Source organism: Cyprinus carpio, chromosome B17, assembly GCF_018340385.1.
Source record: "Cyprinus carpio isolate SPL01 chromosome B17, ASM1834038v1, whole genome shotgun sequence".
In the NCBI taxonomy this organism is placed as follows: domain Eukaryota; kingdom Metazoa; phylum Chordata; class Actinopteri; order Cypriniformes; family Cyprinidae; genus Cyprinus; species Cyprinus carpio.
Window position 1 is genome coordinate 1,868,222 of NC_056613.1, and position 25,154 is coordinate 1,893,375.

At 34.2% G+C, this 25,154-nt stretch overlaps 1 protein-coding gene across 4 annotated transcripts in view; it reads left to right on the forward strand.

The window, feature by feature from the left end:
* LOC109106865 (runt-related transcription factor 2-like) overlaps positions 1–25,154 on the forward strand; it is a 65,628-nt gene that overhangs the window by 25,540 nt on the left and 14,934 nt on the right. For all 4 annotated transcript variants that reach the window (XM_042743173.1, XM_042743172.1, XM_042743171.1 and 1 more), the window contains 3 exons: positions 360–607; positions 2,167–2,323; positions 7,981–8,085. In XM_042743173.1, the coding sequence (XP_042599107.1) occupies positions 360–607; positions 2,167–2,323; positions 7,981–8,085 (510 nt within the window). The remainder of the gene's footprint in view (positions 1–359; positions 608–2,166; positions 2,324–7,980; positions 8,086–25,154) is intronic.

Consider the following 25,154-nt stretch of genomic DNA (forward strand, 5'->3'; position numbering starts at 1 on the left):
AGCGCGTTGAAGCGAACTCTCTCCGAGCGAGCGCCGCGCGTAATGCGAAGCGCCTCGCTTTTATTCCGGATTTTGACTTTGGTTACAGTAAAGCTAAATCTCCTCGTAAATTATGTCGGTGCTTCTCCAAAGCGTAACCAGGAGCTCCCGCGCGTTTCTTTCCACGCGATTCACCTGTAGAGCTCGCGCGTAAAGCCCGAAGGGAACCGAGCTTCTCCAACTTTTTTCGATTTCTGGAAAGCGCCAAACGGACTTCACGTAGATAGATCCCATCTATTCTGAATCGAAAACTCTGACTTTGGTGCTGGTTTGAAGTGCCCTTACCTTTGCTGACATTGTTGTGATGCGCATTCCGGTAGATCCGAGCACCAGCCGCAGGTTCAGTCCGCCGTCCAGCAGCCTCCAGCCGGTGGCGGGGAAGATGAGCGATGCGCAGCAGGAGCAGAACGCGGCGCTGCCGAGACTCCGACAGCACGACAACCGGACGATGGTGGAGATCATCGCGGACCACCCCGCCGAGCTCGTGCGGACGGACAGCCCCAACTTTCTGTGCTCAGTGCTGCCGTCTCACTGGAGGTGCAACAAAACTCTCCCGGTGGCGTTCAAGGTCAGAAAGACGGTTTATTAAGAAACGAGTTTCTTTACAAACATCGCATGCAGTTTTTAGTACATATGGTTCAACTTTATGAGAGATTTCTAGCTATTTGCATGGGCATGTTCTGTTCGGTCTGACATTAATATTTTAATAGATCAGTACACTTTGAATTTTTTTTTTTATTAGCCTGGTAATTTTTGGTCCCATTCAGATTTAAATCATTTTTACAAGATCTGGCCAAGACCCAGACAACATTAAAAATACATAAACATTACAAAAAAACACACTTTAATATGAGAAGGAAGGAAAACGCAGTCATTTATAATAGTTTCAATAAACGTTTCTAATTGATTATGTTCTGTAAACGTTTCAGGACAGTTTGCATTAAAAGGTTATATATAGATCTCATATCTAATCAAACTTTTACCACTTTTAGCTACTTTTAACTAAAATATCTGTGCAGGTTTTTCCCCATTGTAATGACTTACATATGAGATTATTTATAGTGTTTTACTAGTGTTTCTTTTCCACGTTTTCCGTGTTTTTTCATTAGTATTATAATTCACATGTTCAGATCAGATGTTTTTATTTATTTGTTTATTTTTTATGTGAGTTACTGATGTTTAAAAAGAGGAATCCTGCAGTGCTGAAGAGAGAGAGAAGTGAAATCTGAGAGATTTTAAAGCTATTCATAGATACAAACACATGCATGTTTAATCACACGGCCTCAATTACACACAACTATTAATACTTTCACCAAAGATAGAGTATTTCATACGAACAGACTGCGTGTAAAGTATCTGTAACAGGAACCGTTTCGCTCGGGCTTCTTCTGTAAACATACTTTTGTTCATTTATTTGAGCTTGTGAAGCTGAACCAGCCCCTGCTCACACTGAACATCAAAACATTCCCCTCCATCAAATGTCATTTTTGCAATTTCTATGATTGTATTTTTATAAAGTAAGATTAGTTGCTGCATCATTTGCATTATGTAGCAAAATCCAAGTTTCAAAAAAAAAAAAAAGGCAAGAAATAGCCATCGGATTAAAACAGTGCATTTAAGAAAAAAGCATCTATATAATTTTTTGACAACAACTAAATGTTTTTTATATATATATTTATTTTACATTTCATAACGCTTACATTTCAGTAAAATTAGAATTTTTTTTACAATATATATTTTTTACAATATTTATTTTTCTGTTAAATAAATTTGCTTTAGATAATTTTTTTAATCACTTTTTTAATTATTTTAAAATTATTTTTTAATTGCTGAATCACTAGTGATGTGTATTTGAGTTGTACTGACATCACCAGATGTTTCTGACCAATTTAAGTGGAATTTCTAACATGCACAATTTAAAAGGTCACATTTAAGAACAATCTATCTTTTCTTTCTAGCATGTTTATTGATTTATTGTGTTATTAACCCCCATTCTCGCTTCATAAAGTCATTTATAATCAGTATCAGGGGCCTGTTTTTATTAATCTATGAATAATAGTCAGACTGCAGTGAAAAGCAGGGTAAATAACAGTGGGATAATCACAATGTGTGTCCGTTTCTGTTCAGGTTGTTGCTCTGGGAGATGTTCCTGACGGGACGGTGGTGACAGTTATGGCAGGAAATGATGAGAACTACTCGGGAGAGCTGCGAAACGCCTCAGCTGTCATGAAGAATCAGGTGGCGCGTTTCAACGACCTGAGATTTGTTGGCAGGAGTGGAAGAGGTTGGTACTTCCACTTTAATTCTATTTATTCTTTGCTGGCCGCTTCGTTTGCTTTGGCTTAATCATAAAAAAGGGTAAAATCACGTAAGATGTTTCGTTAACAATAAATGACATGTTGGAAATAAAATTTCTGCATGCGGTGCACAAGCCAAATGGACTGAAAGTCAAGGTTTACCACAAATAGTCCGATAAAATAGATAGATTATAATTTAAGACATGGCTTCTGTGTAGCCTTTTTTTATTATTTATTTATTTTTATGCAAATTATACATGGCATGTTTTACATGAACACAATAGGACACTGTCCAAAATTCCTCACTTACAGAAATACTGAAAAGAAAGAGCTGCAGAATTGGAAGAGAATCACAGAAAGGCGTTATTATTTTCCATCAGCGTCCAACAATTTGAGTGCTTCCATGTTGAGAATAAAGAAAAAGGGTGCTTTCCAAAAAAGACTGTCATTTAACTATTCCCAAAGCTTAAAAAGTGAATCAAGACTTATTACTGTTGCAAAATATTACATTCACTGGAATTTCCTATCTAATACTTTTCTGTTACATCCACCCTACGCACCCAAACAAAACAAAAAAGCCTTTAAGACGTGAATTCAGGCTCAAAGTGCTCACAGGCTGCTTATGTGTGGATGAATGCTGCTTTTGATATGCTTGCAATTATTGTCAAAGACAAAACCCTGCTCTTGTGATCCTGTCGGAAGAAGGCATTGAGAGCGCAGGCCTTTGAAGCGTCCCGGGACAGACAGTGAGATCAGAGGAGCGGTCTGTCTGCCGCTGGAGGCTGCGTAAACTCGGGCGTGCGGTCTAGACTTGCCCTTATAATCCACTCGGGCACTTAAAGTGAGGCACGGACGTGTGCAGCAGGGAATCCCTCGCATGGCGCCCACAAACTACAGACTCAAAACACTCAAAACAGCTCCAGGTGTTTGGGGAAGTGCGCTCGACCTATATGGGCTTCTCGATGGCTGATGGCTGATGCAGTATGTAGAATGTGATAAACATCAACGTTGTCTGATATTTAGTTATTTTGAGATGTATTACTACTAACAGAAATGGTCATTCTGCCAGTTTAAATACCATAAAAGATACCAGAAAAGATATAAATATATAATTATAGTGCATTTAGAGTAAATAAAGTGTGAAATAGTTTTCATTTTCATTATTATATTTTTTTCAACATTTTTCAAAATCATTATTATATAAAATTATTAAACTGCATTGGGCAACAATTAAAAATAAAAAATATTTTAATTAATATTTCAGATAGATATTTTGAGATATAAATATATAAATATATTTTATTATAATATCTAACATTTAAAATTAATATATAAAATATATAGAAATTTATAGACTATATATATATATATATATATATATATATATATATATACATATATATATATATATATATATATAATTGTATTGTTATGAGCTTTGGCCAATAAAAAGAACAAGTAAATCAGTTAACCACTACTTTACACAATAAATAACTAAATTACACTAAATGCAAATATTTTTATTTTTATTTTTTTTATCATCCATTGACAAGACTGCTGACAGATTTTGTAACAATTATGGGGGGGGGGGTACAGTTAATCGGCCATTTGGACCTGAATGTGCCAATAATCTGCCCTATAAATCAGTCTATTGCAACTTTTTAGGTCTGTGGTTTCATTTTCTGTGTATGGGTTATCAGTCGGAGTGGACGTGGCAATGCAGACGGTGGTTTTTGACCGGTCAGCTGGTCTCAGCGCATTCCTGCAGCAATGCATGTCCTCACACACCCTCAACACGCTATCAGTGTGCATGTGTGCGCATCCGTGTTATCTCCTCACAGCTGTCACAGTCAACAGGGCCTTGGCCCGCATGGAGACCCACACCTTCGCAGGCTTAAGTTTCTTCTATCTATGACACGGGATCTGGAAAAGGAAGTCAGGGAGCAGATAGCACAGCATAAGGAAATTAAATATGGAAAAGGATACGAGGCGCGATGTGGAAGATTAGAATAAAATCGACCACAATCAAACAAATGACATCAGAAAAAATAAGCCGCCTCGAGTTACTAAAAGCAACTGCGTTTCCTGAGACAAAACACTTGATTTATGCAGAAACGCTTTTGTGTTTTAAGAAGTACTGCACCTTTATTTATGAATGGATTTGGATATGCTGGTTCGTTTAGGACAGGGCGGGATGTTTGTTGTTGATCAGGACTTTATGCCTTTCACATGCAGTCTGTCTCGTTCTGTTTAGGAAATCATTTCGAACAGAAAAACCCTTCTGAATGATCCACCGTTTAGGATATTTTTAGCAGCTGGACAGCAACCGTTGGATGGATGGTATTAGCTCGCTGGGACAGGCTCGGGTGGGTCTGCGAACGTGCTTTTGGGGGCTCATGAACGGATTCCTGTGGGAGAAAAGAAAAACAAATTACTTTAGCAAGACTTATTGCATAACATGCACAAGAATATCAGGAAACCAAAAACGTGGGAGTTCTAGAAAAAGCATGCATATGAGAAATGCATGACTATTTATTCTATAAAATTAGTTTTGCTTAATTAATTATATGTTTGATTAATGTTAGAAAGAGTAAGACTTATTGCATAAGGTTATCTGGAATGTCAGTAAATCAAAAATATTACAATTCTATAAAATACTTGTGTATATAGGAAATGCTTGACTCTTTCTTCTCCAAAATGTTATTTAATGAATCATATATTCAACTGATAATAGAACGAGCAATTACTTTAGCCAGACTTAGTGCAGAACATGCACAAGAATATCAGGAACCCAAAAATGTGGGAGTTCTAGAAAAATTATGCATATGGAAAATGCATGACTGTTTATTCTATAAAATATGCTGGTTAATTATATGTTCAATTACAGTTAAAAAGAGTAATTACTGTAGTAAGACCTAATATTCTAAAGTTAAAAATGAAAGTAAAATCAAAAATGCTGCAAGACAACATATGAGAAATGCATGACTTTATTCTAAAATATGCTTTTTAATTAATTATATGCTCAATTTATGTTAGAAAGAGTAATTGTGCAAGACTTATTGCATAAGGTTAACTGGAATGTCAGTAAATCAAAAAATATTACAGTTCTAGAAAATTCTTGTGTATATGAGAAATGCATGACATTTTCTTCTCTAAAATGTTAGTAAATGAATTATATAATCAATGAATAATAAAAAGACTAATTACTTTAGCCAGACTTACTGTATAACATTTACAAGAATGTTGGCAAATCAGAAACTGTGGCAGATCTAGAAAATGCATGTATATGGGAAATGCATGACTGTTTATTCTATGAACACTCAGTTCTATCCCAGCTGACAGGAAGTTTGACGAACGTTCTGACAAAATTCTCTTAAAGTTATGAACAAACATTCTTCCTGTAACGTTAATAGAATGTTCATTCAAAGTTGTCTGCTCTTTAATAGAGTTCTCAAAACATTTGCACAAAAATGTTATTTATGCATCATTCATGACTGTTTTTTCCTGAAACAGTTTAGTTGGATGTTTGTCTAATGTTTTTTAAATGTTACTACTTGTTTCTTTCAGAGAACATTTGAAGGTTACATTCCCACAACATTTGCAAAACGATCAAATGGAATGTTCCCTTAATGTTCACATCACCAAGAAAAAAATATTTTTAAAACATTTCGATAACTGGACGTTCTGAACATTCAGAGAACATACAGAAACAACTTAATGAGAACATTAGCAAAACATTCTTGAGTTAGCTGGGAATATATGTTGTTTGATGACTTGCATATTTAATTATTTGCTTGGATGAGTAATTACTTGAGCAAGAATTATTGTGTAACATTTGTTAACAATGTTAGGTGACTCAATTCTAGAAAATGCATGTGTATGGGAAATGCATCCATGCATATTCTAAAAAATGATATGTTGAGTTATTGAGTGGTAGCTAAAGGTGGTTGTTCAGTGGTCCTAGTCGAAAGCTTGTATACGATTTTTGTAAGCTGATTATAAGAGAAGGTTTTACAACATACTTTTTTAGTTTTTCTTCTTGAAAATCTTAATTATTTGGGATAACAGCAATTTCTGAGTCAAAACAGTTTCAAAGTAAATCCTACTCCAAGTTTCTTCGACTGTATGAGCTCCAAACTCCAAGCCAGTGAATCTCAGGGAATGCTAATGAAGCATACAACTCAAACAATGGTCTTGTGACGTGATATTTGTTTGAAAGCTCTCCCCATTCCAAGAGTTACTCAATTAATCCCAGTTTTGAAGCCGTTCAGTCTGATGCACAATCTACAGTAAGAAGTCTAAGCCAAATGTAGCTGCTGGCCGTATTGTGTCAGTCCTTTCCACCCACTTCTTCCTGTCTTATTGCAGATCGCGGCTCTGAGAATGTGTCATGCCTGACTTCACAGCATGCTTTGCACATTACTGCTTAGTCTGCCTCATTAGAAGTATCTTAGTATTTCCTGTGTGCTACTGACAGAAAGCATCACCTCTTTAGCACAAGTGAAGTTTTTAAACACTAGAAGTTCACACATTTATAAACATTTCATCCGAAAAATGGAAATGTTGATCAGTAAAAAGTCATGTAAGATGAAAACTCAGTGACCGCAGGACCCCACCTTCACACCCAGCCTTCTAATGTTCACACATAAAAGAATAATGACTAATAACAGCACTGCTCACTGCTGTGGAAGTGCATTCTTGGCTGTTTTAAAAAGGAAACCCAAATGGCAGTGCATGAGAACATGCTAGCAAATGAGCAGAGGTTTGTATTATTTGCATCAAAAAAAAAATAATAATAATAATAATAATTTCTTGCAATAAAATAGATAATATATAAATATTCTTAAAATGATTATAAAATTATTATTTTTAAAATATTATTCTTATATAAAATAATACACATTAACACAATATTAAATAAACAAATATTTAATAATCTAATATTTAATACATTTTGTGTGTGTGTGCGATTTTTATATATACAGCAACAGTAGATGTCCAAATGTAAAAATTCATTTTCTTCATTAAAAAATCCTGACAAGAGATCCACCAGTAATAATGTATGCATTACTTTATTGCAATATAAAGTAATTTAAATATCACTAAAAATAATACATATGAATAAAAATATTAAATTGCTAAAAAACTAAACTTGTATTAATCCAACATTGACCAAAATAAATATTAATAACTTAAAATCTTTCAATAAAAAATACATTTAAATATGTCTAAAAATATATTTGAAAATTATAATTTAATATATATTTAATAACTTAAAACTTAAAAATCTAAATTTTCATATATGCTTTCTACTAATTTTTATAAATAATATTATAAAGCCACAGTTGCACGAGACATACACGGTTCAATCCACTTGGATGAATGCTCTATGAATTCTAACATGGTCTTTTTTATGCATTTCTGATTTGTCATGTCCAACAACTGATAAATTCAATGGTCAGCAAGGGTCACTTTCCAAACTAATTCCATTCTTGTCCGTTGCGCCCAGGCCTTTTCAATCGGCTGAGTTCCTCGCAGTTAAAATCCCACCGTCATCAGCAGAGAAATGCAAATGACGCGTGGCGATGAATGCCACACATTGTCCGGCGGATTAATCGGGTTTGAACCTTTTTGTGTTTTGCAGGAAAGAGCTTCACGCTGACAATCACAGTATTCACGAACCCACCGCAAGTGGCTACTTACCACCGAGCCATAAAGGTCACAGTGGACGGACCGCGGGAGCCGCGAAGTGAGTACCACCCCAAATATCACACATCATGTGACTAGCGCACGCAAAAGCAGATGAATGATGTGGCACGGCCCGATGCATGAATTGATGCACAGATTGTTTTACGGTAATGTTTTAAAAATGGATTCAGCACTCCTCAATGCACAAAGACGGCCTTTGAGGAGCAGCAGGCGTGTTCGGCGAGAGGCAAATACAAACACGTGCTGTGAAGGCTGTTCGACTTGTGAAAATGTTTACTATATTGGCCTCTTGTGTCTGTCTGTCAATGTACTCTTAAGAACGAGTGCCCATACAAACCCCTCGACCTCTGACCTGCGCTCTGCCTGTCTTCTCAATGGAATAATAGCACAGTGCATACTGCATACTGTCTGCTGTTTTTAAACCCGCTCAACTTCCTGCGTGCTGAAGAAACATGAATAATGTTAGCAGAAAGTAACATCTATTTAGCATTAAATTACCAAAAAATTGTAATCAAAAAAATCAAAAAAACACTACATACACTATAAAAAAACTAAAAAACAAACAAATAACAAAATTACATCTACTAAAAAAAATTACTTAAAAAATGACAAAGAAACAGCAAGTAACACACTGAATAAAACAAAATTTTTAAGTAGAAAAACTGAATCTTTGTTTATAATCTATTTACTACTTTTTTTGTATGAAAGCATATTTCCACAATCAGATAAATAAAATTATAACGATTAAAAAAAAAAAAAAAAAAAATGGTAATTGCAACTTTCTAACTAGCAATTATGACTTTGATTCTCCCAACTCTGGGAAAACAGTAAGAACTGCAAGATATAAACTCAGAATTGTGAGATATAAATGCAAAATTGCAAAAAATAAATAAATAAAAAGGCTTACATAGCAGAAAAAAATGAAATGTAAACCAAATAATTAAAAAAAACAAACACAAAATTGATAAAAAAAAGAACAAAATTGAGAAAAAAAATTTTAAATTTTATAAAAAAAAAATATAAAATAAAATCACATTCATAGAAAAAATCACAATTATGATAAATAATTTTTTTTTTTTTATTATTATTATTCTGATCTGGAAATTGCTTTCATAGTATATAGTATAAGCTGCATAGAATTCATATGCACTAAACAAATATTCTATTCCCAAGATAAAGAGGTAAAATAGAGCATGTAGCATTTTGGGACACTCAACAACTGGAAATTTCATTCCATGCATACAGAAATTTCACATACTGTGCACATTAAGAAAAGTATGCAAGAACACAGCCATGCTCTTAGTGCTGTATATGATGCATTGAAGGAATAATCCATCCTATGGTTGGGTTACAAAGAAGGTCAGGATGTATTTCCAGACAAAATCCATTTTGTACATCAATATTGGGTCATTATGCGATCATTGAGACATTTCTCAGACAAAAAAAGAAACGCTTTAAAGTTTTCCCGATACACTGAACAGAGACGTGTCACAGAAAAGAGAAACAGCACAGTGTTTTCTCTCTCAGAGGAACCTGATCTGGCAAAAAGCTCCAGTTATCCTTCAATTATGAAAAAGCCGCTTCATCTGAGTGGATGTCTGGACTTGTGAGTTGTGTGCGCCGTTTGCTTCAACTGCTCAGTTGCTCTCACTACCTGAAAAAAACTGTTAGAAGACGCTGCCAAATTTCAGTTTTCACACTGAGCCCCAGGACCAGTAAATACACACAAGCTGTCATGAATTACTTTCATGTGGCAGAGAATGGAACCAGGAACACGCCGTGCTTGCCTCTCTTTAGTGTGTGTTTACATTAAAGTCTGTTGCAGTCTGACATTACGGCCAAAGTTCTTCAAAAGTCAACCTTTTGTGGTGGGATAACCTAATGAAAGTCAGCCGTTAACGGTGACTGGCAGATGTGTCTTACGCTTACGTTTTATGCAAACCGTTTTGCTTTCGGTGGTGAAATTACTCAAAGCTTTCGTGATATGACAGCAGGCTTTAAGTGTGCTGTTAGCATATGTTTCTAAATGATTGCAATCCCATTAACATTCAAAGAGGGACCATAATATAAAAAACTGACTTGGGCCGTTAAGCAACCACAATAGCAACGTGTTAATTGTGCCCGCCCACTTTTTCCGTGTCGTTAGTTTACGAAGTTCCCCCAATGGGATTTTATTTTAAAGTCTTTGTTAAAGCATTGTAACCCATGAACTAAACAAACCAGCTTTGAGGCGAATCACAGCAGTACAAACTTTGATTTGACTCAAAATAGTATAATATTTGAAAATCTGACAAAAACACAACGGTACAAGACTCTGAACTTAACAGCTTTAATGAGGGGGAAAAACTACAATCCCATGAAGCATTTCGACTGACATAATCTAATTAAAAATGACGGTGAAATTTAAAAGCTAAGCTCACCGTGAGACTCTGATTGGTGGAATTCAAAAGCAGCGCTCGCTGCTGTGCTGTGATTGGTGGGAGTTTCTTCACACAATCATGGGAAATGTAGTTTTTACCGCAAATTCCACTATTAAACATGATTCTTTAAAAAATAAGTTGAAATAATGGCAAATGGCAACGATTAACAACCTTGGATATTACAGTATATCTGTCTTTAACCTTTAAGACCTAATTTGGTCTTCCAGTGTCTTACCCGTAAATCTAAATGCATTTAGGAAAAATGGCATTTAAATGATAATTTTGCTGCAGTTTTAGCTTGGATATGTTAAACATATCTAATCATTTTAATTTTGCAACTTATAAAGCGTTAAAATATGTTTTTAATTTACATATTAAAACTAGTGTAGAAAATGGCAAATTTGATTTAAATACCTGAATTTTCATTTTGCACTAAATGCTGCACATATGTATGGGAAAATGTCAATTTAAATACAGAAATACAATGGCATTTTACATATTGCATTGTCATTTTGCATATTACATTTCAAAATGAATTTTGCTACCCATACGCTTCCATAAAAAAGCACCAAAATGATCAATGTTTCAGGGGGGAATCCAACATGAGAGTTAAGGCTTTATCACTAAAAATCAGTTTCAATATGGAGAAAATAAATGGAATTTTTACGACTGTTACACTGTATCCCTCAGGACACCTTAGCAACCCCATAGCAACGCCCTGGTTACCACCCACAACACTGCAACATCAACATTCCGTGTGATTAATTACCTCATGGCGTCATACGCAGAGACACAGCGTCTGATGAGCGCTGCTGTAGATCCGGCTCTGGCGCGTTCAGAAGAAGCACATGCCAGCCTGCCTGGCACACAGCTGTTGCCACTGGCCTTGTCCTCAGAGATAACTTTCTGGCGGCAAAACCAACAATATCGCTTCTTAACGTCTTGTTTTCTTCCTTCTTTTCCTCCTCGTCTCAATTAACACATCTGGCAGCGGCGTTTCGGAGGCGCTTTATGCCAGTGTGTGATCTTCATTCATTACGGATTAATCGCACCCTCGGGCATCTCTGATGTGACAGCCTTTCATCTCACTCGCCTCATTCATCTTCAGCTTTCCTTTCTGACTTTGTGTGCAAGTGTTTATCAAGGAAAATGCCAGTCATGACTTCCAAACACAGCTTCTGTTGGTGTAAACACAAATGTTTTAGTGTGCCGACTGGAATTATAGTTAGAGTAATTACTTTTAATTTTGATAATTAGTATCAATTAAGAAGTATAGATAATAATTGGGGTTATTATCGTTAACTAAAACTAAAACCAAAACCATTTTCATTATGTGAACTAAACAATAACTGATAATAAAAATATAATATAAAAAAGTTAGTTGCCAAGGGAACAGTTCTTATTTTAAAGTTGAATTTAAGTTGATTAAAATAACTATAACTAAAAATATAATAACTAAAATACAAAACAAAACTCAAATTAAAATGAAAACCTAATATATATATATATATATATATATATATATTCAAATAATTAGCAAAAATTATAACAGTTAACATTTTTTTTAAAAAATAAAATCCCATAAAAATACGGCACAATATACTATATTAATTTGATGTAATTTTCCATATTTATTTTAAACAGGTGTTTTACCTGTATTTTTAATTTTGCATTGTGTTTTAGAGTTAACGCAAATCTCCAGGAAGAAAATGAACAGTACTTTTTTTTTAATAGTGTACAATGATACTTAAATAATACTTGTATAAACATATAAATTGAAATATCTGTCCATCAACAAAGAAAATTGGACTCAAAAATATCTACTCACCTTCATGTTGTTTCAAACATGTATGACTTTCTTTCTGCTGTGGAACACAGAAGAAGATATTGTTTTTTTGTTTTGTTTTTTTCTTTCATATAATTGACGTCAATGGGGTCCAAAACTAAAAAAAGTAAACCTGTATGAGAGAGATAAGAGAGCCTGGTGACATCATCTGAAAAGGAAAGTCATTTCAAAGACAGAGCAAGATTGCAAACTATTTTCCTTTTGAATAACATGCAACAATGAATTACAAATAAGACCAGGGAAATTTAAATGAACAAGATATATTTTAATAGCATCCAAGAGAATTGTAGTGAATAGCTCATAAAATATCCAATTTTTAATCATCTAAAGAACTTTTTTTTTTCCATTATAAAGAGCCTTTTGTGAAATGGATAGATTTTTCATGGAACCAGAACCCTAACTTTACAGAGAACAAGAACACAATCTCTTCTTCTGAGGTTTGCTGAGGTTTTTTTATGTCATTTAATGGCTTTTATTTTTAAGCAAATAATGTTTCAGGTCAGTCTACTTTCCTTTTATCCCACACTATCTATCTCGAAGTGTAGTTCTCATGCGCATGCTGCTGTTTGTAAGCGGAAGGCAGGTGGCCAAGCAGGAAATGACACATTCAGAGGCATTTCGAGTTGTGCAACGTCCTGTGAGTGTGTCGTGTAGCTGCCTCTGCCTGTTTACACATTCCTCCTGCGCTTAAGAGAGAAAAACAGAGAGACACACACAAAAAGTTGCATTCAGAGACACAGACAGACATTCAGGCCTTTAATTAAGCTTCAGCGTCACACAGATCTTTCCCAAAGGACAGTCTCATTGCTCTTGAGTTCTCCGTTGTGTTTATGTATCAACTGTTCATGCTTCTCCTGCAGTGAGATAATTGCTGACATGCAGTATAGTAAGAGCACAGAGCAGCAGTATAGAATGATTCTGCATAGTCTGAGACATTGTTGAGATCTTCTGAAATGTCAGAGGAGATTTCTGGAGTCATTTTGGTAGAGAAACATCTGAGATGCAGGAGACTGGATTTGCTCTCCGCTGGTAGTTGGTCATTAGCTGGTAGACCATTTTAGACCAGCAACAAACAACCAGACCAGCTTAAACCTACTAGACACCGTAGTTAGCAGCTTAAGCTGGATTTTCCATCAGGGAGGAGAAACAACTGAGATCAGTGTTATAATCGTGTCATTGAGAGTATTCATATATTTTAATTAATAGTTTAAATTATTTTTTATTTTTATATTTTCAATTTTATTTTCATTTTAAAGTTTTAACAATTTTGTTGCGATTTTGTTATTTTTATTATTTTATGTCTATACTGTTTTTATTCATTTATTGCAGTATCACTGAGAATATTAATAATTACTAATAGGTTAAATCAATTTAGATTTTTATCATTTCCATTTTTATTTAAATTTTAGTGAATTATTGTAATTTTATTGTGTTTCTGTAATCATTTTACTAGTTTTTAAATATATCTTTATAGTTTCTATTCATTTTACTTCAGTTTCTTGATAGTATTAATACTTATTAATACTCTGAATTAGTTGTATGTCTTTTACACTAATTTTTATTTCAGTTTTATTTATTGTAGTAGATAATTTATTTAATACTGTATTTCAGAAAGTGTTAATTTCAAGTAATGTGTCTTTTATGGTTGAGATTGAGAATGAATGTTATTATGTGTTTTGTCATTTTTAATAGTTTTTTTAAAATATATCTTAGTTTTCTTAAACTATTTCAGTATTTTGAGAATATTAATAATTTTTAATACTTTGAATTGTTTGTATTTAATTTTAGTTTTTTGTTCAATTTGCGATTGAGAATTAATTTTATTATTATTGATTAGTATAGTGTAGTAAAGTAAAAATAGTAAAACATAATATCAATAATGTTTATTAATAGTTTGAATTAGGTTGTGTATTTGTCATTTTTATTTTTTATTACTTTTTTGTCTGCTTTTTGGTCTTTGAGAAATGTTTTCTCAGCAACTAGCTGAAACAAAATAAGTTAACATTTACATTACTTTAAAAAGTAACAATGTTTTTATGGTTTTAGTGCATTATAATAACTCTGATTGAGATCTCAGCAGACTTCTGCCCATCTCACATCTACAGTACGCAGTCGAGCGTCACTATAGTAAGATTGCTCGATTAACCTACATAGCGTTTATGTTTTGATTCTTACTGAGGCGCTCCACACGTTTCCCTAAATGTTTAAACTATTGAGAACGCGCAGATATTTTGTCAAGCGTGAAATTCCTGCTCATTTGTAAAGAAAATATCACTTACGAGACTGATCCAATTATCTTCAGCCAATGAGAGCCAAGACACACAAGAAGACAAGCATCAGTGTTGTTGCTGTAGGTAGTGAAGTCAAGTGAATGCTTGTTGTGCAGTTACTTGAGCGAGTGATCAGACGCAGGGTTGGATGGAGCTGGTGGTCGGTCTGGAGTGTGCTGTAATCATTTGGCGGCTCTGGTGTAACTGTGGTTATTAAGAGTAATTTGGACTAATAGACCGGGAGGAGCGGCTCAGGCGTTTCAGAGAAGGGCCTGTGTTACTCTTACCACCATGACTGCCAGTGTTCCTCGCACACCATCATAATAGCGGCATTCTTACACGATATCTGATCCTTAAGTGCCGGTTTGTTGGTGGGCTTGACACGTGAAAGCCTGGGAGAGGGAAAAGAACAAAATCAATATACAGTCATGCCAGCTCATTCTCAGAATGTCACGTAAAACTAAATCAGTTATTAGAAAAGCTTAAAAACAGACAGGTGCCACTAAATACAGCTGCACACATAATTTGGACTGTTTATGGAAAGTTGGCTTCACTCGGCTGGTTTATGAACCATAGATATAAAGAGTGCAGCATCAATTTTAATATTGCACTTAATAGACTAAATATAAACATTTAGAATGCAAATCATCTTGAAGAGTTTGTGCTATGCAGTGTTATTTTAGTATCCATTGAGATATAGTAATATAGTTATTATTAATATGAAAATTTTTATATATATTCCATATCCATTTTCATTTTAAAATTTTAGTCATTTATGTTTTTGCAATTTTTTTTCCAAAAACTTTTCTAAAATTAATATTTTGAGTTAAAAATAATTAATGTATATATTTTTTTATTAATTTCCTTAATATCAAAATGTTTATGCTTTTAATTTTAAAATTAAAAGTAAAAATAATAATTTCCATATGAATAATTGTATTTTATCTTTATAGTTTTTGATTAATTTTATTTCACTATCTTGAGAGTATAACTAATTATTAATACTTTGAATTCATTATATTCTAATTTTAGTTTTTAGCATGTTTTTAATGTCTATTTTATGCTCATTTTTATCTCAGTTATAGCTCTTTTAGTATCACATTTTTAATACTGTATTTCAGATCATGTTTATTTCAACGTTTTTACGGTTGAGATTGAGTAAAATATGCTATTATACTTTGGGAGTATTCATAATTTATATTAATACTTTGAATTAGTTTTGATTTGTGTATTTTTCATTTATTTAAAGCTAAGTTTTTTATTGTTGTGTAAAAGGGTGCCGTTTAATTTTATAATGATCAATTCTAAAATTATTTTCTTCATCAGTTATACAGTATTTTTATTTCCTGGCCTGTATTGTAGATCTTCGGCTCCAGTGCTGTGATTTGATGTTGTTGGAACGTCAATGAAACATAAGAAAGCATTTTAAGCAGAAGTTTTGTGCACAATCTGTACTTATGAAGGTGAATCTATGTGAGGAGTGCACACTGGAGTCTCCTGCTTTGCTCGTGTTGGCTCTGTTAATTAATGCCACATTACATTGGGGAGATGGAAAACATGGCTTGTTTTTAAAAAGGTATTTGCCAAGATTATCCGTGACGCTGTGTTTTGACTGCCATGAAGACGGCTGGAAAAGAGCTATTGTCTCACTAATGCAGAACTCAGCCAAACACGTTCCACAGAGACAGCAGGACGGTAAATGGCGTAAATGTTCTGCTCGTGGAGTTTTTCCACCACTATCTAATTTGCGAACTTCTTTTTGATTTTATCTCTTACTTTCTTTCTTGTTTACTTCTCATTCGGTTTGAGACAGTAGGGTACGGCGAGAATAAAGGACCCTGGGGTAGAAGGCACTTTACAAAGGCACTGATTGTATTTTTTACTTATAAGACACAAGACAACAACAAACGCCACATTAATATCATATCATATAACATCACCTGCTTGTGCTATACATTTTTTTACACAAATGTTGCTACTCAATCAATACTGAATAAAAATAAATATATTTTCACCAGCAAATGTTAGTTTTTACATATGAAGAATAAAGATAAATCACAATTCCTTACTAAAAATAAATATATTTTCCACCAGAAAATGTTTTTTAAACAAATAAATAAATAAAATACAAAATAACAAAAAACTAAACAACCAAAACACATGATAGAATATCTAATATAAATATAAAATTCTAAATTTGCATTCAGTTTTGAGATTTAATCAAAGTACACTTATTTTACCATTTCTTGTTATACTAATAATGTTACTCAATTATTACTAAATAAAAATACATATATTTTCCACCAGAAAATGTAAGTTTTTATATATAAAAATAAATTATTTATCTCACTTAAAATACTTTTTTAATAAATAAATAAAATACTAAACAAAAATAATAAATGATAAAAAAACACCACATTTAAATAGTAATGAATACAAAAAAATGTTTTCCACTAAAAAAAGTTAAAAAAATATAAATCTCATTATTTCTTACTAATTTTTAATACATAAATAAATACATTATTAAATAATAAATAATAAAATTACTTAATAACAAAAAACACCACATTAATATTGCAGTCACTCTGCTAAAAAGTCTACATTTGCATGCAATTTTGAGGAACAAAACAAACTTATTTTACCATTTCTTTTTAAATAAGGCTACTCAATCAATACAAAAAAAAAATCCACCAAAAAAGTTTATTTTTTTACATATAAAAATAAATATAAATCACATTTTTTTCTTACTAAAAATACATATTTTCCACCAAAAGTTATTTTTATAAATAAATAAAAACATTACTAAATAATAAAATTACTGAATAACAAAAAACACCACATTAATATTAAAATCACCTACAGGTGCAAATGCAATTTTGGGGTTTAATCAAAGCAAGTTTTCCCATTTCTTTTTACATAAATATTATTCAATACTAAAATGAATTTCCACCAGATAAAATTAGTTTTTATACATAAAAAAAATTAATCACATTTTACTTATTAAAAATAAATAAAATTTTCACCTGAATTTTGTATTATTAAATAAATAATATAATGCCATTTCCTTATTAGTCCTGTTGTCCTATATGCAAAAGAAGCTTTAATGCTTTCACAGGCTGAAGGAATGAATAAATCTTTCTCCTGCAGCCTCAGTGTTGTGCCACCACATGTTTCAGTGTTTTGTTTGCGTAACAGATTCTGACAGTCAATATGTTGCACATCAAATCTTCTACTGAAGTCTGATTGTTTACATTGCGGTTTGCCGGAGCCGCTCTAATTGTTCAATGCTGAAATGAGCATTAGCCGTGAACCTGTGATGTTTCTCTCTCTTTGAACGTCGCTCTGCGTGTCCGGACAGGTAGAAGCACACAAAACACATACAGCAGGCCTCCAGACAAAGCCAAGGCAGGCCATTGAAAATAAAGCTAACGCAGGATGGCTTGAAGAAAGATCTGCTCGTACTTTCCCCATGTGAGAAAAAGTACATGATTGTTGCTGTTGGCTGAGAAACTTGATGGCTTCTATCAACAACAGCGAGTTACACATGACTAGCAATACACCAATGTATTGGCCAGGTGGAGTGGTTGATATTTCGCCGTTATGGAAATACTGCATGCTTAGGGAATTTTTAGGGAATTTGTGTTAATACTAATGGTTTATATTAATGGCTGGCCTTTTAAAAAATGCTTGCAAATCTCTCATTAATCTACATTATCACCATATACTGGACTCAACCTTGTTTTATTTCAATTAGCACAGGTTTTGTATTTGTTTCTTTTGGTACTGACTGGTCATAGACCTCACTGATCTCAGCTTATGCAGTGAAAAAAAAGCATTATTTGTGGATCGTTTAGGCAATGTTTGCTCAAAAACATGAATTGCATAAGGTACATAATACAAGAACTGTGCTAATTGAAAGAAAACAAGTTGATAAAAATAATGAATCTGATATTTGGTCATAATATGGCATAACAAGACTTTTTCTAGGCTGGCCATTTCTGACTGGGAACACCACAAGTGGAACACGGTGAGAAAAAAAAATCCCCCAAAAGTACAAAACTCATCAAAACATATTTTAGTGAGTTGTTATATCCTGCGTCAGCAAAGTCAGTAAGTTTTAGTCCAATGTGAAAACAGTAACTAGCATTTTCGGGAAAAAGAAAATCCTCTCTGGGTCAAGACTGACCCAGAATACAACATGAGAATACTCAGTGAGCTGCCTTTTAAGTGAAGCAGAACTTCAGTGTAACACACTTTTGTTAATAATTATTCTTAATCCTTTTTCATGTTTCAGATACTGTATGTCTCTAGATGATAAACATCACTAAATTGCCCCATTGATATTCATTAAAGGACAATTCTGTCATCATTTACAGTAATTACAGTACCTTTTGTGTCGTGGACCTGTATGAACACAAAAGAAGATGCTATAATTATATCTCACATTTTATATTTTATATGATTTTTTTTAAACATTTTTGAAATAAGTCTCTTTTGCTCACCAAGGCTACATTTATTTGATCAAAAATACAGTAGAAACAGCAAAATTGTGAAATATTATTACAATTTAAAATAATTTTTTCTGTTTGAATATATTGTAAAATGTAATTTATTCCTGTGATCAAAACTGAATTTTCAGCATCATTACTCCAGTTTTAAGTGTCACATGATCCTTCAGAAATCATTCTAATATTCTGATTTGCTGCTTTATATTTTTGTGGAAACGTGATACATTTAATTTTTCAGGATTCACAGATGAATAGAAAGTTTAAAAGAACAGCATTTATTTGAAATATAAATATTTTGTGACATTAAATATGCCTTTACGGTTAATGCATCCTTTATGAATAATTCATAATTTATTTATTAGGAAAAACACACACTGACCCCAAACTTTTTTACAGTATGAACGCAAACGAACATACACAAAACAGAAGCAATCCGACCTCCTCTAAGATATGTGTTGTTAGGGACCATTGCAACTAATCAGACTAGATCAATACATAAATCATTTGCTTTTAAGGGTTCTGGAGACACATACATCCCTGCTGCGCCTGCTGCATTTACGACGCACACGGGGCAAACAGAGGATTTTTTGTCAGTTTGCCGCCAGTTACCCTACGGCACCGAGTCAGTCTGGCCCCAGATCACCCCTCAAACAAATCCATGTTGGCCCTGAAATAAAACTTTGCTTGTTGGAGTCATACGCTCGTATGGTGTCTGATTGTTGCAGTCGGCCCATCGATTTATAAAGCTCTAGTAGCATGTGTGCCCCTTCTTGGCGTAGTTGACTTCCTGAAGCTCTGAACACACGGACCACACAGGCGACTGGCAAACCTCCAGCGCTGCTTGGCTGCCGTCAGCTTTCTCCATTTCTCTCCCCCTCTCCGTCTACTTCTGATCCTCAGACTGAGCGGGCGTTCGGCCCCATCCTGTCCTTAAAAAGCTTTCTTCCCCCCTTCGCTAATTTCGCGGGAGCTGCCATGTGAAATAATCCATTGTTTGACTCTTCAGAGGAGTCGGCCCTCCGCGGCACGGCAATTAAAGAAATGAAATCTAGACGGATGTATGTTTCCCTTTCTTCTTCAATGCGTTTTATTCCCCGTGTCGCCGCGGCGTGATTGATGCGCTCTGACGGCTCTGGCTGATATTTGATGTTGAAAGCGTGCTGGTGTTTAACGAGCACAGGGTGTTATTGCGGGTCACACCACTATCATATGGCAAGTTAACATACGCCACACTGTGCTTACCACTCGTATTATTTACCATCTTTAGGTATTTTTGCGTGAAAACACAAGGAAAAGTTTCCTTTGGAAGATATAAACAAAGCTTTTTTCTCCCATAGATTTACACTATAAAGTTTGACATCTGTAATATACATACATTCATATATATGAATACTGTTATTCGGCAACGATGCATTAAATCGCTGTTCCTTTGAACTTTCTATTCGTCAAAGAACCCTGAAAAATAAAATGCATCACAGTTTCCACAACAATATAAAGCACACAACTGTCTTCAACGCTGATAATCATCAGAAATCATTCTTGAGCAGCAAATCAGCATATTAGAATGATTTCTGAAGGATTACGTGACACTGAAGACTGGAGTAATGATGCTGAAAATTCAGCTTTGCATCACAAGAATAAATTACAGTTTACAATATATTCAAATACAAATCAGTGATTTTAAATTGTAAAACTATTTCACAATTTTACTGTTTTGATCAAATACACTCTTAAAAATAAAGGTGCTTCACGATGCCAAAGAAGAACCTTTTTGTCGAATGGTTCCATAAAGAACCTTTAACATCTGTAGAACCTTTCTATTTCACTAAAGATTCTTTGTGGCGAAAGAAGGTTCTTCAGATTATAAAAAGGTAAGAAAGAGATAGTTCTATAAAGAACCTTTGACTGAATATTTCTTTGTGGAACCAAAAATGGTTCTTCTACGGCATCGCTGTGAAGAACCTCTTGAAGCACCTTTATTTTTAAGGGTGTAAATGCAGCCTTGGTGAGCAGAAGAGATTTCAAAATTATAAGAACCAAATAACAACCCATTCATAACACCTTAGCAACGGCATAACACCACCCTGGCAACCATCCATAACATTCCAACATTGTGCCAGGAAGTTTTGTAGAGACTATCTTCCCCCCACCTAAAGTTTTGTTCCTCAGCCTTAAAACTAATATTCCATTTTTTTTTTTTACTTTTTTTCTTTTGCCGTAACAGGATCTTTTTACTTTATTGCAGACGTGTCCATCTGAGTATTTGAGCTCTAGCACTGAGAGATGTTTTTGGCACTGATGTAAACGTAAGGGCACTCTGCATGTCTCATAGGATGAGCATTAGGGATTTTCCTTTCGTTCATGCTGAATCATTCACATCCCCCTTTTTTCATTCTGGAAATTTAGTCTTGGACTTAGAATCCAAGAGTCATTTGCTTCTGTCCTCTCCAGCAGTGCTCAGAACATGTTCATAAGACACACATGACAGTGTTAAACATAATATCCAAGGCTCTATGGAAAAAAGCATCTGCTAAATGCCATAATTGTATGGGAAATAAATGTTTCCCGTCCAGAGTTTCAGAACTGCCAAAGTCTGCTATCAAAAGTCAGAAATTGCATTATGAACACTTAAAAAAAATATCTTAAAAATGATCTCTCCTATAAAAGCTCCATACTCTTTAGCAGTGCTCAAAACATGCTCAGAAATCTCACTTCTCATCAAATGTAAAATGTATCTCCCTTAAAAAAAAAAGCTCTTTAGTTTTATTGTTTGACAACTGTTTTCTCTATTTGTCTGCTTTCCCAAGGAAACATCTGCTGATACTTTAATGATCTCCTTTATGTCTCCTGAGCAATTAAAGAGCAATACATTAAAGAGTTTATAGACTCACAAAGACCTTAACATTACTCATGTTTTGATGTCAGTGGTTTGCATTATGTAATCTGCATTGCTATCTATAGCTGCAGCAATGTTACTTTAAATATGGAAGCTTGTTTCCGACATAGAATTAAAAAAAGAATTGTTAAAAAAAAAGAAAAAAGAGGCTAATTGCAAATTTGTAACTCACGGTTTTGACTTTTTTTCTCCTCGCAATTCTGAGTTTATATTACGCATTCTGATTTTTTTTTCATGATTTTGACAAAAAAGGGATCTAAACTGAGAATTCTGACTTTTTTCCTTGCAATTCCAAATTTAAATTCACAATTCATTTTTGCAATTATGGGTTAAAGTCTGTAAGATTTAAACTGTAACGTGTGTTTAAAACTAAGATTTAAACACAGTTCTGATTAAAAAAAAAAGTAAGAATTACGAGTATAAATCTCACAGTTGACTTTTTTTCTCTATATTCTAGTTTTTATCTCGTATCTCGGTTATTGCGACTATTCTTTTTTTTACGCAATTTTGCGAGTTAACATCTTGCAATTCTGAGTTTATGTAAGTCAGAACTGTAAAATTTAGACTCACAATTCTGAGGAAAAAAGTAAGAATTACAAATTAAAATCTCACAGTTCTGACTTTTTGTTCCCCCTATATATTGTAGTTTTCATCTTGCATCTCGGTTATTGCGTTTCTTTTTTTTTTTTTTTCAATTCTGAATTTGTATCTTGGAATTCTGTTTTTTTTTTTCTGAATTATGAAAAAAGTCAGATTGTGAGATGAAAAGATTTTTTTTTTTATCCCATGGCAAAAACAAGCTTTCATATTTATATCATTCAACAGTTAAATTTGGTGAAAAAAAATTCTGTAATGTGGCAGCTCCTTTGTGAGCAGCTCGCCTTCATGCATGCACACACACACACACACACACACACACACACACACACACACACACACACACACACACACACACACACACACACAGGGCCATATTCATCTTAAACGAAATTAAACCGGTTCCCTCTTTCAGCAGCTGCTGTATTGATTGTGCTTCTTTAATAGCGTACAGTGAGAGTGAACACTATTAGGGAATTACTCGTGCTCTCAATGCAAAGTGCTCGACATTCAACTGTGAATGAGGAGCTGTGTTTGCTCAAGCGAACTCCGGAGCACAATCAGGTTTTGCGAGATTGGAGGTGCTCTAGCTCTGGCTCGACCCGACTGGAGAGCGGCCAAGCTTTTGCAGGAGTTTCTCTTTTCTTCTGTGTGATATTTACTTTACAGCCATTCATTGCAACCGACCAGGGCGAGACAGACAAGCATGGAAAAAAAAGACTAAGTCCCTCTTTAACACATATTCTTCTCGAGTATTGACACAACAGTGCGGTTCCAATGAAATCAGGTTCTTTAGTGGAGATGTTGAGCTACGTATAGACTGGAAAGGGTGGTTCACGTGATGAGGAAGGGGGTGGACGTAGGGGCATGGCGTGACTCGTACTCTTTATTGCGGGATAGAGGACTGAGTCTGTCCTCTTTTATGGGAAATTATTGAATAAACATTGGCGGGTCATGTTTTTGTTGTGACTCACAGACATAGTTTCAAGCATGATAGGAATAATAGGGAAATAAAGCAGTTGTGTAATTTGACTGTGAATTCTTTTGGATCCACGCCACGGTGTAAAACAATGGCATGTACGGGCAGGTAGAAAGTCGATTTACTTCCCCTCCTTTTGTGTCCCAGTCGCTATTGTGAAAACTGAGATCTCTGCGATCAGAGACCCAGAGAGCGCTGATGCATCTGACCCACATACTGATCTGCTCATTTGTTTTGCTGTGCCGTTTGGTAAATAACCAGGTTTAATTGTTTGGTTGGCCGTCGGACAGTTCACCCAAATATGAAACTTCGGTCATCATGTTGTTTGAAACAAGTTTGAACCGTAATGATAATGGGATCATAAAAGTATTTTATACAACCCATGTGCTATATTTCATGTCTCTTGAAGCATACAATAGCTGTTTGGGTGGAACAGACTGCAATTTTAATCTTGCCTTCAGCTGTAGATCTCAAATCCCATTACACTTCAATGAGTAATGACTATTTGAATTAATTGTGGTCTGTTTCTCTCACAAAACTATCAGGTTTCAACCAAGGTGAGGGTGTGTAGATGATGCCTGAATGTTCATTATTTGCTAAACTGTCCCTTTAAGAGTGTAGCTCACCCAGAAAATGACACTTCTGCTATCATTTATTATCTCGAATGTCATTGTAGAATATTTCAAACTGATCTTTCTATACAGTGGAACTGACCGAAAGAAACAAAAACACCATGAAAGTGCCATGAAAATAGTCAATATGACTTGTTATGAAGCCATACGATTGCTTTGTGCTCAAATTTCATTTGTTATCTCTTCATCACACATTGCTGGCATATGACTTCAAAAGACTTGATAAAAGAAGAATAAGCACAGAAAAAAAATGTCTTTTTTGGAGCTTGGCACCATTCATCGTAATACTTTCATTGAATTAAAAAGAGCAGCAAGAACATTGTTTGTATTACCCAGAAAAAGAAAAATCAAACAGGTGTGAAACAACAATTCACCCATAAATGACACTTCTGTCGTAAGTTATTCACCCTAATGTCATCTTAGGATATTTTGGGAAATCCACAAACTGATCTTTTCTGTAGTCACAAAAACGCCATAAAAGTATGGTGAAAATGCTCCATATTACTTTTGTGCTTTTTTGCATGTGATCTGAAACCATGCAGCAGATTTGTGCCTGAAAGTTGCTTTTTGATTGTTTTACAGTGTTGTTTAGTTCAATACTTTCCCATTTACTTTCATTGTATTGAAAGAGCAGCTAGAACATTTTGCATAACACCTCAAAGAGTCAAATATGCCCCAAAATGACACTTCTGTCATAATTTATTCACTCTAATGTCATTTGAAGAAATTTTGGGAATCTAGAAACTAATCTTTTCCATGCAGTGATAGTAAACACTGACCAAGAGTGTCAAAAACACCATAAAAGTGCCATGAAAATAGTCCTCATGACTTTTGTGCTTTATTTGCAAGCGTTCTGAGACACAAAATATAAGGTGTTATTAATCTAAATGGCTCATTTGCATCTATTTGTCACACAAAACAGTCATATGACTTTATAAAACAGATAATGGATCACTTTTAC